This window comes from Lactuca serriola, chromosome 8, assembly GCF_051521515.1.
Source record: "Lactuca serriola cultivar US96UC23 chromosome 8, Lser_US96UC23_V15, whole genome shotgun sequence".
NCBI classification, from domain to species: domain Eukaryota; kingdom Viridiplantae; phylum Streptophyta; class Magnoliopsida; order Asterales; family Asteraceae; genus Lactuca; species Lactuca serriola.
The window spans coordinates 10,875,088-10,887,751 of record NC_136415.1 but is presented as its reverse complement, the minus strand read 5'-3'; the positions used below and the strand labels follow the sequence as shown (position 1 = coordinate 10,887,751).

General features: G+C 32.8%; 1 protein-coding gene across 4 annotated transcripts; it reads left to right on the top strand.

Moving 5' to 3' along the window:
- Nucleotides 1-3,265: 3,265 nt before the first annotated feature.
- TPP2 (tripeptidyl peptidase ii) lies at nucleotides 3,266-12,607 on the top strand. Of its 4 annotated transcripts, none has more exons than XM_079013544.1 (25): nucleotides 3,266-3,778; nucleotides 5,157-5,235; nucleotides 5,329-5,402; nucleotides 5,493-5,602; nucleotides 5,718-5,798; nucleotides 5,871-5,957; nucleotides 6,053-6,195; nucleotides 6,267-6,417; nucleotides 6,486-7,055; nucleotides 7,162-7,283; nucleotides 7,361-7,440; nucleotides 7,554-7,612; nucleotides 8,138-8,298; nucleotides 9,191-10,001; nucleotides 10,088-10,237; nucleotides 10,338-10,423; nucleotides 10,639-10,690; nucleotides 10,775-10,909; nucleotides 10,975-11,052; nucleotides 11,161-11,253; nucleotides 11,348-11,440; nucleotides 11,533-11,631; nucleotides 11,762-11,854; nucleotides 12,029-12,232; nucleotides 12,314-12,607. In XM_079013544.1, the coding sequence occupies exons 1-25, from the start codon at nucleotides 3,445-3,447 to the stop codon at nucleotides 12,470-12,472; spliced, it is 4,104 nt and encodes a 1,367-aa protein (XP_078869670.1). In that variant the 5' UTR covers nucleotides 3,266-3,444; the 3' UTR covers nucleotides 12,473-12,607. The 4 variants fall into 4 exon arrangements, with proteins under 4 accessions (XP_078869670.1, XP_078869668.1, XP_078869669.1 ...); XM_079013542.1 differs by having other exon boundaries at nucleotides 7,551-7,612; nucleotides 12,032-12,232; XM_079013543.1 differs by having other exon boundaries at nucleotides 3,267-3,778; nucleotides 5,874-5,957; nucleotides 7,551-7,612.
- Nucleotides 12,608-12,664: the final 57 nt, after the last annotated feature.

The window sequence follows — 12,664 nt, the reverse complement described above, 5'->3', positions numbered from 1 at the left end:
ATTAATTGTCCACTTTTAACTTTAAAGTTTTTTTCTTTAATTTTGACCTTAAATATTTATATTTATCAAGGTTCTAAAAGGCGTGAGGCGTGACGTGGCGGCAAGGCCAAGCCTCAAGCTTAACGAGTTATGGCGAGCCATGACGTTTTTCAAGGCGGCGATTTTGTATTAATTTATAATTATATTACCACATAAATATAAATTTATATCAAATATACCTAATTTTTAGAAGTGTTATATCAATAACTAATAACAGAAAGTTAATAAAAAACACAATACTTTTCTGTCCGATTAGAAAATGTATAAAAAAGAGCAAAAAAACGTGTCTCAAACGAAAAAACACGCGCCATAATACGCCATAACGCGCCATGGCACGCCATATCACGTCTTGCCACGCGCCACGCCTAACAGCAATGTTATGAAGCTTTTCGTAACGGTGACGCCGCGCCTCACGCCATGGCGCGCATTGGCGTCCGCCATGGCGCGTCTTTTAGAACACTGATATTTATGTTATATATTACTTGATAAAACTTATAACAATGAAAAGACATTTAAAATATAATCCATTCATATATTTTGCATAAAGTATTATCTATAAAAAACAAAAATATTTAAGGTCAAAGTCAAAGTTAAAGAATAAAAACTTCAAAAGTCAAATGTGGACAATTAATTTGGGATGGAGTGAGTATTACATTTATATTTTTAAATTACTAATTTGTTCATACTCATTTAGAGTGACCAGTTAATTTGCACATCAGCACAAAGCTCATATAATGAAGTTTGGGTTGATTTTAAGACCGCTAGAAGCATGTTGAGATGATTTGATAATGCTCACTTCAAATAGAACAAAAGAGATATCCAACACCAAGATAGGATGTCCACTTCCACACTCACATATGTGAAAAATAAAATATAATAGGGTAGCGTGCTATTAATAAGATCAAAAGAATATGGATGAGTTAAAGGAAAATTTGGTACTTATACCATTTTTTCAAGATGTGGATCGTGAAGAAAAAGAAGTAGAAAATTAGGGATTACAAATAGAAAGATGTAATGTATTGGAGTTGCCCGTTGTGTTGATTAATTGAGAATTGAAAATTAAAGAAAAATGAATGACTATAAATTATATAATTTGAATATTATGTTTCGATTCTTATCTTTTCTATTGTTACCGATTTAGTTTTAATGGAGTAAACTTTTATGGGTTTAGTTGCTTTTAATTTAATTAATAGTAGTTAAATGGTAATGATGTATGTTCAATTATGAGTTAAAGATAATGTTTTCGCTAGAATAGCCGTTACTATTATATTTTCAATGTTCTTCTTCATACAAACATGCTTTTAATTGTATTATTACTCAATCTTTTGTTTTTATTTTTTTTACATCAAAAAAATAAAAAACTTATATTATTACTTTTTACATAAACTCATATGAAAGTCCCATGCTTTTATACTTATCTGTTTACAACCTATATTATTATTTGGAACTTTTGTATTTTCTATTTAACTTATGTATAACCAAAGATGCATGAATTTAACTTCAAAATTCTTTAATTTTGTAATTCACATATAGCACTTTGCTTAACTGTATGTTGTGTCGGACAACTGTAAAAGTCTAAAAGATAACATTAACAAAATATTTTTTTTGCCAAGAAACGTATAAATAATGCTTGAAAAAATCAATCTAAAATAAAGAAAATAAAAAAACAACATGTCTTGATTTCAATTTAGAATAATAAAAATAACAATTAGATATATATTAAATAAGAAAATAAAAAAACAACGGGATACAGTTCACCACCAATATAGGTAATCGGCGTTTACCAAAAAAAAAAATATTCGCCGTTCGATAAATCGGGACTACTCAAATTTATCACCAAATATAGAGCATGTTAAATGTAAAACATCAACATAATTTTATTTTGAATCCAAAACAATAAAAAAGATTACTTTTAACGAAACAATAATATAGTTTTATATTATTTTACCATAACCAACAAAATACTGTTTTTTAAGACAAAAAAATAATGTATAATATTTAATGATATAGTGTATGATATTTACAGAACGATTGTATGATTAATAATATAAAATTAACCACATGTTCGTATATATTTGTAAACAATCATAACTATTCATTTTTTTAATCTTATTGACTTTATATTTTTAGAATGACTATTATTAATAACTGTTTAGATGTGGTGAACTATTTGCATAAAAAAAACTAATCATCTCTAGAAACTCATTTCTGAAAGAAATTATTCGCATTCGCCGCTTAACGCGGGTAAACGGCTAGTGTGTGTGTATATATATATATATATATATATATATATATATATATATATATATATATAGGGAAAAGTTATATGGAAAATGAATGATTAGGGCAACACATTTTAAACCAATGAAAACATGACAACATATCACTTTCACAATACATTACTTGTGAAGAAAGAAATGGACACGTGTCATTTGATTATTAGTTCCGGTAGATGTTGCCCTAGTTATTTGTTTTCCATAGAACTCATTCTTATATATATATATATATATATATATATATATATATATATATATATATATATATAATGATTAATTTATATTTATAAAATCAGTTTATTACAATAGCATGTAGATTTTGAAAAACAAATAAACTTTTTATTACAAGTTGCAACTGTTTGATCTACTTCTACTGTTGCAGAAGGTTTGCAAATGTAGTCCATAAATTTTAGACGGTTTTTTTGTTGATTAAAAAAACAGACATCTAAATTAGTAATTTAGAGACACTTTATTGCTTATATATGAAAAATCATTTTTAAAACCATAGGACCTATATGCATTAATGAGCTTCCCAACATCCATACACAATAGATTTTCGTAGACATAAACATAAGCAACTGTGTCTTAATCCTTGATTACATATTTTGATTAGTACTTGTAACCTCTTAGCATTGATAATGCACTCAACAACTACTCATAGCGTGTGATAATAGTCCCGCTACTATTGTTTGAACGCCAATTAGAAAAAAGAAAAAAGAAAAAAAGACATACTTGCGGATTTTGCTTTTCTTGTTAAAATAGCTTATTTGTTTATTGTTACATTTCAAAAGACAAATGATATTGTATTGAATTTGATAATATAAATGTATTTGGTACATATGAACAATTAAAAAAAATCAGAACTTATATCATTTGATACCTTTGATATAGTTGAAATATTATCGGATTAAATTATCTTTTGTTTAGAGGTCGAGGTAACGTGGACCCAATGTAGCAAGAGATTGGATGCCACACGGAAACTTGAATCGTATTGAACTGGTAATTTAACGATATCCAAAGCCACCGCAACGAACCCACCAATCCCGGCGAGCGGTGGTTCGTCGCCTTCCGCCACCGGCATCCTTCGTCATCACACGCTAAATTACAAAAACACCCTTCTAATAAAGTAATGCAAACGGCATGCTTATTTAAAGGACCATACGTGTCAAAATACCAATCATTTTCTCCGCCGTTTCTCTCTCCTCCTCATCGTGGAGTACTCATCACGCCCAAAAGTAGACCCAGAAACACTACCACCAGTGGGAAGAGTTTTGTAATTAGGGCAATGCCTGATTCTTCTTCTTCTTCGCCTGAAATCGATAACAATGGCGCTTTGCGTAAGTTCAAACTGAACGAGTCATCGTTTTTGGCTTCTCTCATGCCGAAGAAAGAAATCGGAGCCGACCGATTCATCGAAGCACATCCGGAGTTCGACGGCCGTGGTGTTGTTATTGCTATATTTGGTACTCCTATAACCATCTCCAATTTTTTTGTTAGTTTTCGTTGTCTCTGACTGCCGAAATGAAAACTGAATCTGTAATTTGTAATTTGATTAGTAATATCATAGCGAGTTCGGATATTCGAGAGAATAATTGAATCCACATGATGGCTTTTCACGATTCTGAGAAGATATTTAGTTACTGATTATGTGTATGCATGTGAAAAATAAGATTAGATTGATGCAGTGCAAAATCAGAACAAATTATCATAAACAAATTTAGATCATCACATTTCTCATAGCAAATCGACTTCTCATATATACTGAGAGAACTATCTAAACTGAAGATCTTACTTTCTAAACATATGTAAAACTGAAAATATAATCGACTGAACAAAATTACCTACTATAGCTTTTGAATGAGATTAAAAGACATTTTACCCTTCTGTCTCTAAGTGATGTTGAGTAAAAATGACTGTTTATTTGCGAACCGTTGTAAATGTAAAGTCTAAAAGACAAAATCTAAAAGAGAGTCGAAATGCTTATAAGGGTAAATGTGTGAAAAGTGATGTCTGAATACATAAGCCCACCAAATTTTATATTCCAGATTAAGGGAATGTTTCTTCTTTACCACCAAATTTTATATTCCAAAAAGATCTTTTGGCCTCTAAAAAGCTAAGCCAAACACCCCCATATAAAATCCTGTATGGGCAGAATGGATAATGATGTCTGTTTGGATAAAGTGCTGTATACCTAAGTTCTGTTTCAGTGTTTCTTTTGTAACCAAATAAACTGTCTAAACGATACTAAATGACATTTTATCTTTACATTCTAATTTTTTTTTCACAATATTCATCTATCTTAAACAATAGTTGGGATGAAAAAAGAAGGACAAATAGGTAAAGGGTTAGTGTCTTAATACATTAAGCCAGGTTTTTGGCTTAACTCATTAAGTCAATCTGTCTAGATTAAGTGAAAAAGAAACAACCATGTATTGCTATCGAGATTAAGTGCTTAATCCATAAAGCTCATTTAATAAAAACGAAACAACCCCTAAGTTTTTTTTTGTACAAGTAAAAAAGAAACACTCCTATATATCTGTCTGGATTAAGCCCATTAAGTAAAAAAAGAATCAAGTACCAATTCTTTCTTGGTTGACTTGAACCATAGGAGTTGTAGTGGCAAATGGCAATTGATGTTTTTATGGATAGATCCTATAGTTAAGAAATATAAATCAGCGAATGCAATTAATAGACTTTATTTGTTCACCTGTCTTGAATTGAATGGGTCTTTTTTCTCTTCATGGTATAAGATTTTGTTTCGTCATAATTCTTATGTTCTTTTCTATAAAAACTTATTGCAATAATTAATGTATTCCACTTATTCAATTTTTCTGCTTTCAGATTCTGGTGTTGATCCAGCTGCTGCTGGATTACAGGTTACCTCAGATGGGAAGCCAAAAGTTATAGATGTTATTGATTGGTATCCATCAAAATCAAATCAAATTGCTTAATTTCTTCTTGTGATAATATTATATATACATATTTTTTTTAAATACTTATTTTTTTCCCTCAGTACTGGGAGTGGTGATATTGATACATCAACCGTTGTCAAGGCCGATGCAAATAATTGCATTCGTGGAGCATCAGGTTTGTAGTCTTATATTTATCTAGATGACCAATCACTAATTGCTTGTTGAATATTTCTTTCTTAATTTTTTACTTATGATTTCATATTAGGGGCATCTCTCATTATAAATCCTTCTTGGAGTAATCCTTCTGGAGACTGGCATGTGGGATATAAACTAGTGTATGAGCTTCTTACAGACACCCTCATTACTCGTTTGAAGGTGGGCCCTACTTTGTGTGTCATTTGAAAAGCAACATTTCATATGCTCATTTGGAAGTTATGAAACTGGTTTCTTATATTTTTTTTTATGTATGTGAATTTGTAATCTGAAACAGAAAGAAAGAAAGAAAAAATGGGATGAAAAGAATCAAGAAACAATAGCCGTAGCTGTGAAGCAACTTGAAGAGTTTGAAAAGGTTGTCCAAGTTTATTCTCATATTTACCAATCTACCCTTTTCCAAAATCTAACAAGTTTCCCCTATCTTTAGAAGCAAACAAAAGTTGATGAGTTGATTTCAAAAAGGACTCGTGAAGACCTACAAGATAGAGTTGATTATTTAAAGAAACAATCAGATGTGAGTGCTATATCTCTTCTCTTCGATTAAAGTTATTCTTTTTATTTTTATTTGTTTGTAGTTGTACTTATTTACTTGTTCTTTACATGTGTTAGAGCTATGAAGACAAGGGCCCTGTTATTGATGCTGTTGTATGGCATGATGGAAAAGTCTGGAGGGTTGCCCTTGACACACAAAGTCTCGAGGATGATCCAAAATGTGGAAAACTTGCTGATTTTGTCCCCCTAACCAATTTTAAGTATACATTCCTTCTTCACATATTTGATTTTAATTTCTATTTTATAGATATACTCATAATTTATTTTTCAGGATTGAACGAAAGTACGGTGTATTTAGCAAATTAGACGCGTGTACTTTCGTGACCAATGTTTACAATGAAGGTAATATTTTGAGTATAGTTACTGATAGCTCGCCACATGGCACTCATGTAGCTGGCATTGCAACCGCTTTCCATCCACAGGTATTTTCTGTCACAACAACTTTTTTTTTTCTTTTTCAGATTTTGACATGTGTGAATTTTCATTACAGGAGCCATTGTTGAATGGAGTTGCCCCTGGAGCACAAGTAGTTTCATGTAAAATTGGAGACTCAAGATTAGGTTCAATGGAAACTGGAACTGGATTAACACGTGCACTAATTGCTGTTGTGGAACATAAATGTGATCTTATCAACATGAGTTATGGAGAGTCAACAATGTTCCCAAATTACGGGAGGTTTGTTGAGCTTGTTGATGAGGTGGTGAATAAGTACCGTGTAGTGTTTGTTAGCAGTGCTGGCAACAACGGGCCCGCACTGACAACCGTAGGTGCCCCTGGTGGGACCTCTACCAGTATTATAGGAGTTGGTGCTTATGTGTCTCCTGCAATGGCTGCTGGTGCGCATGCTTTAGTTGAAGCTCCTCCTGAAGGGCTTGAGTACACATGGTCTAGTCGTGGGCCCACTGCTGACGGGGATTTAGGTGTGTATGTGAGTGCTCCTGGTGGGGCTGTGGCCCCTGTGCCTACGTGGACTCTTCAAAGGCGTATGCTTATGAATGGTACTTCCATGTCTTCTCCTTGTGCGTGTGGTGGAGTTGCTCTTGTCATCAGTGCCATGAAGGTATCAATGAATCTAATCTATCATTTGTCTTATTATTTGGAATATTGGATTATGATTTTGTTGTGATGTTATATATAATGGTAAAAAAAAAAAAAACTATGTGTAGGCTGAAGGGATTTGTGTGAGTCCATATAGTGTGAGGAAGGCTCTTGAGAATACTTGTGCTCCGATTGGTTGTTTGCCAGAAGATAAACTATCAAATGGAGAAGGCCTTATTCAAATTGACAAGTTAGATTTTTGGCCTTCTTATTGAATTATTTTATTGTTTATATGATGATGATCTTTTACAAGTGATGTCTTTTTAGGGCTTTTGAGTATGCTAAAAAAGCAGCCGACTTGCCATGTGTTTGGTATAAGATAACCATTACTCAGGCAGGAAAAACAAGTGGGTTCACTATTTTTCTTTTTATACTTTGAGGCCGACAATGCAATGCATTTTTTGGTATAGGATAATAAGATATTGATTTTTGATGATTCACTATTTGCATTTTGCAGCAGCATCAACATTGCGAGGCATATACCTAAGAGAGGCTAGCTATTGCCATCAGTCTACTGAGGTGAGACCTTAAAAAGTATTTACAATTTGCAATGCCAATTGAGAAAATGTTCATATTTGATCCTATGTTTCACTTTACTGTCTTTTTTTTTTCAATGAACTGTGATATATATTTTCCTCAAATGAGATGGTTGCTCATGTCATTCTAATTGTTGTATTAACCTTCACGAATAAATGCCAAAAAGGTGCATGTTGTAGTTCTAGTGAAATAGCAATATCTGGATTGTAGAATAGTATAATGAAGAGACACACATTAGGTTTATCAGAAGTGTCTAATGATTAATTAATAGAGAGAATTACAAATCTGAGATAGTTGTGTTACAGAGCGAATGAGCAAAAGTAGTAAACATTTATGTAACAGATAGTTAATGGGAGGTTTTTTCAAAGATTAATAATCTTCAAAACATAACAGGATCACTTTGTTATCTAGCAGTGTCCTGTTTGTAAGATAAGTTCACATCATTGTGTTGTAGAACTAAATATCTTCATAATTGTTTGTTGTATTGACAAAATTGTATCCAAACAGTGGACAGTGCAAGTTGAACCACAATTCCATGAAGGTGCAAGTAATTTGGAACAATTGGTTCCATTTGAAGAGTGCATTGAGTTACATTCTACTGGAAAGGACAAGGATGTGGTGAAGGCTCCAGAGTTTCTTCTTCTCACTTATAATGGTCGCAGCTTCAAGTAAGGGCTTCTTTCTTCTTTTTTCTCTTTTGACATAATGGGCTTAATAGGTTAAGCACTTAATCTGGAAAGCTATACATCATACATGGCTGTTTCTTTTCTTTTCTTTTTTGACTTAATCTGGACAGCATGACTTAATGGTTAAGCCAAAAACTTGGCTTAACGTATTAAGACACTGACCACTTACCTATTTGCCATTCTTTATTTCTCCTTACAATTCCTTTCATGTTAAATTGATGAATATTTTGAATTTTTTTTTTTTTTTTTTTTTTTTTTTTTTTTTTTTTTGGAATGTTAGGATAAAATGTTCATTTATTCTCATTCAGATGGTTTATTTTGTCCAGAGAGAGAAACAAAAGAGAGCTTATGTATACAACACTTTATCCAGAGAGGCGTCATTACCCCATTCAACCACTTTACTCATATAGGACATAATGGGGAAAATAAGAAACACCCCCAAGTCCTGCATGGGTAAAGGTTAAAGTGACTGAATGTGTAATGATTTTTTTTTTTTTTTTACTTTCTAGACTAAATAAACTGTTGGAATGAAACTAAATGACCATTTTACCCTTACATTGATTCCGACAAACAATTTTCATAACATTTATCAGTTCTTAAAATATTCATCAATTTTAACGTGAGAGGAAAAAAGAAGAGGAGATAGTGTAGTGTCTTAATTCATTTAGGCCAGATTTTTGGCTTAACACATTAGATCGTTCTCAGTCCATATTAAATTATCAAGTAAGTAAAAAAGAAACAGACGATACATAGCTGTCCAGATTAAGTAGTCAACCCATTAATCCATAAGACAGTCTGCCTCTCTTCATCATACAATTACAAATACAATAATAATAAACATTTGCTAATTCCTTAATTTCTTTCTTGTTACCAGTGTGGTTGTAGACCCTACAAAGCTTAGTGATGGTTTACATTATTTTGAAGTGTACGGGATAGACTGTAAAGCCCCATGGCGGGGTCCACTTTTCCGTATTCCAATCACCATCACAAAGCCAAAAATTGTAACAGCTCGGCCTCCATTAATTACATTTCCTGGATTATCTTTCCAGCCAGGCCATATTGTGCGCAAATACATCGAGGTCCCATATGGCGCCACCTGGGTGGAAGCAACCATGCGTACATCAGGGTTTGACACTTCTAGAAGATTCTACATAGACGTTGTGCAGCTCTCTCCACTAAGAAGGCCTATAAAATGGGAAAGTGTTGCAATATTCTCATCTCCATCCACAAAGAGTTTCACCTTTTCTGTAGAAGCTGGTCGGACAATGGAGTTAGCAATTGCTCAGTTCTGGTCAAGCGGAATCGGAAGTCAAGAAACTGCTGTTGTGGAAGTTGAGATTGCATTCCATGGTATAAATCTTAGCAGAAGTGAAGTAGTTCTTGATGGAAGTGAAGCGCCTGTTAGAATCGAAGCACAAGCTCTGTTATCATCTGAGAAACTTATTCCAATCGCAAAGCTAAACAAGATTAGGGTTCCTTATCGGCCTGTTGATGCAAAAATGAGTGCTCTTTCAGCAGATAGAGATAGATTACCCAATGGGAAACAGATACTTGCATTGACTTTGACTTATAAGTTCAAGTTGGAAGAAGGAGCTGATGTGAAACCACAGATACCTTTACTTAACAACCGTATCTATGATAACAAGTTTGAATCACAGTTTTATATGATTTCAGATTCTAACAAGGTATTTTTTTTTTAATCAAGTCATGTCCTTAATTGCTATAGATGTCATATTTTGTAATTTTTTTTTATTTTAAATTATTATTACAGCGTGTGTACGCCATGGGTGATGTGTACCCGGAGTCGGCAAAACTGCCCAAGGGTGAATACAGTTTGCAATTGCACTTGAGGCATGAGAATGTGCAGTACTTGGAGAAATTGAAGCAATTAGTGTTGTTCATTGAGAGAAAATTGGACAAGGTAATAATTAATTTGACATTTTGACTAACTAATTTCTATTGTTTCTTCATACAAAACTAAAATTTCTTTTTATTTATATTTAAATTTACTATTGTGGCAGGAGGCTGTGCAATTGAGCTTTTATACACAACCAGATGGTCCAGTCACGGGTAGTGGCAGCTTCAAGTCGTCGACTTTAGACCCTGGGTTTGTTTGTTTGTTAACCCATGACTCTATGTTTTCCTTTCCTTCTCTACAAATTTCCCATGTTTATATATATATATATATATATATATATATATATATATATATATATATATATATATATATATATATATATATATATATATATATATATATATATATATATATATATATATATATATATATATATATATATATATATGGGGTTTATGTTGTAGGTCAAAAGAAGCATTTTATGTAGGGCCTCCGACTAAGGACAAGATTCCAAAGGTAGGTTAATGTTGTTGGGTGATTTTTGCAATTTGGGTGTAATTTTGTGTTTGAGTTTGACATTATGTGATTGGTTGGTTATAGAACTCTGGGGAAGGATCTGTACTGGTTGGTGCAATTTCATATGGAAAGCCTTCAGCTGAGGTTACAGACCAAGGAAATGACCCTGAAAAGAATCCTGTATCATATCAGATATCTTATCAAGTTCCCCCAACTAAGGTTTGTTGGTTTCTTTTAATAACTTTATATAGTTAATTTATTTATTTTGTTGATTTGTTTGACAGGTTGATGAGGATAAGGGAAAGAGTTCTAATTCTAGCAAGGCATCAACAAAAAGTGTCTCGGACCGTTTAGAGGAAGAGGTATGTATTAATGAAGGAAATTTCAAAGTTCAAACTTAGTTTTGGTTCCTATCCTCTCCTAAAAATATATATTTGGTTTTTTTTTTTTTTGTCTATCCATTTGTAAAGGTGCGTGACACGAAGATAAAGGTTCTTGGAAGTCTGAAACAAGGTACAGAAGATGAACGGGCAGAATGGAAAAAGTTATCCGTGTCACTCAAGGTATGTAGCAGTGTAGTCATTTGATTTGGAGTGTGATATGGTTGGTATATGAATATTTGATGTAATTCATATTTGTTGTTTTGATGATGGAAAGGCGGAGTATCCAAAATATACTCCATTACTGGCGAAAATATTGGAGGGATTGGTTTCCCAAGAAGTGGAAGATAAAATACATCATTATGAAGAGGTAATTAATGCAATGATTTAGCAGCAGCTTTTATTTGAAAGAAAAGAAATATAATAGTGATAGTGATAGTGATATGGTATTTGTTTTGTCAGATAATTGGTGCAGCGAATGAAGTAGTTGAGAGTATTGACAGAGATGAATTGGCACGATTGCTTTCCATGAAAGGTGACCCTGAAGAGGAAGAATTTGAGGTAGGTACCTGATTGATTGTTTATTAGTATTAGTATTAGTATTATGTTTGTGGTTTTTTTTTTTTTTTTTTTTTTTTTTTTTGCAAAGAGAATAGAAGAGAGTGATTGTTGGTTATTATTATGTGTGTAGAAAACGAGGAAGAAGATGGAGAGTCGAGTTGAACAGCTGGTTGAAGCACTGTACCAGAAAGGTTTAGCTTTAGTGGAACTTGCATCCCTCAAGGTACTCTACTCTTACTTACAATAACATATTTTATATATATATATATATATATATATATATATATATATATATATATATATATATATATATATATATATATATATATATCAGTAAAAGCTTTATATATTTGTATAATATGTATATATGTATGTATTAATTATGAAGACACTACAGCAGGGTGAGATGGCGGCTTTGGCTGCAAACTTAGGTGCAGAAGTCGTGGACAAGCCTACTACTACTACTACGACTACTGATGGAGATCTGTTTGAAGAGACTTTTAAAGAGTTGCAGAAATGGGCGGACAAAAAATCACCTAAATATAAAACCCTTGTCATAATACGGGAAAGGCATAGTGGAAGGCTTGGCACTGCACTCAAGGTTTAATATTAATAATAATAATAGTATTTTATAATTGTATCTTTTTACTTATTGGAATGGGTGGTGTTGGGTGGGGTGTAGGTGATTGGTGATATGATGGAAGAAGAAGGTGATCCCCCGCAAAAGAAGGTTTATGAAGAAAGAATATGTTTGCTTGATGAGATTGGGTGGGGCCATCTCGTGACATACGAGAAACAATGGATGCTCGTTCGCTTCCCACCAAACTTACCCCTTTTCTAATTCTACCCTCCTCTCTCCTCTCTCCACTACTACTACTACTATTAGTAGATGATGATGATGATGATATATGTGCTTGCCAACTTTCTTTCATACGAATTTGACAATTTAATAAATAAATGCATGCGCATATGTATATGTATGTATGTCTTCATCATTGATTAATTAAATGTGTGTTATTTGTAAAAACTAAAA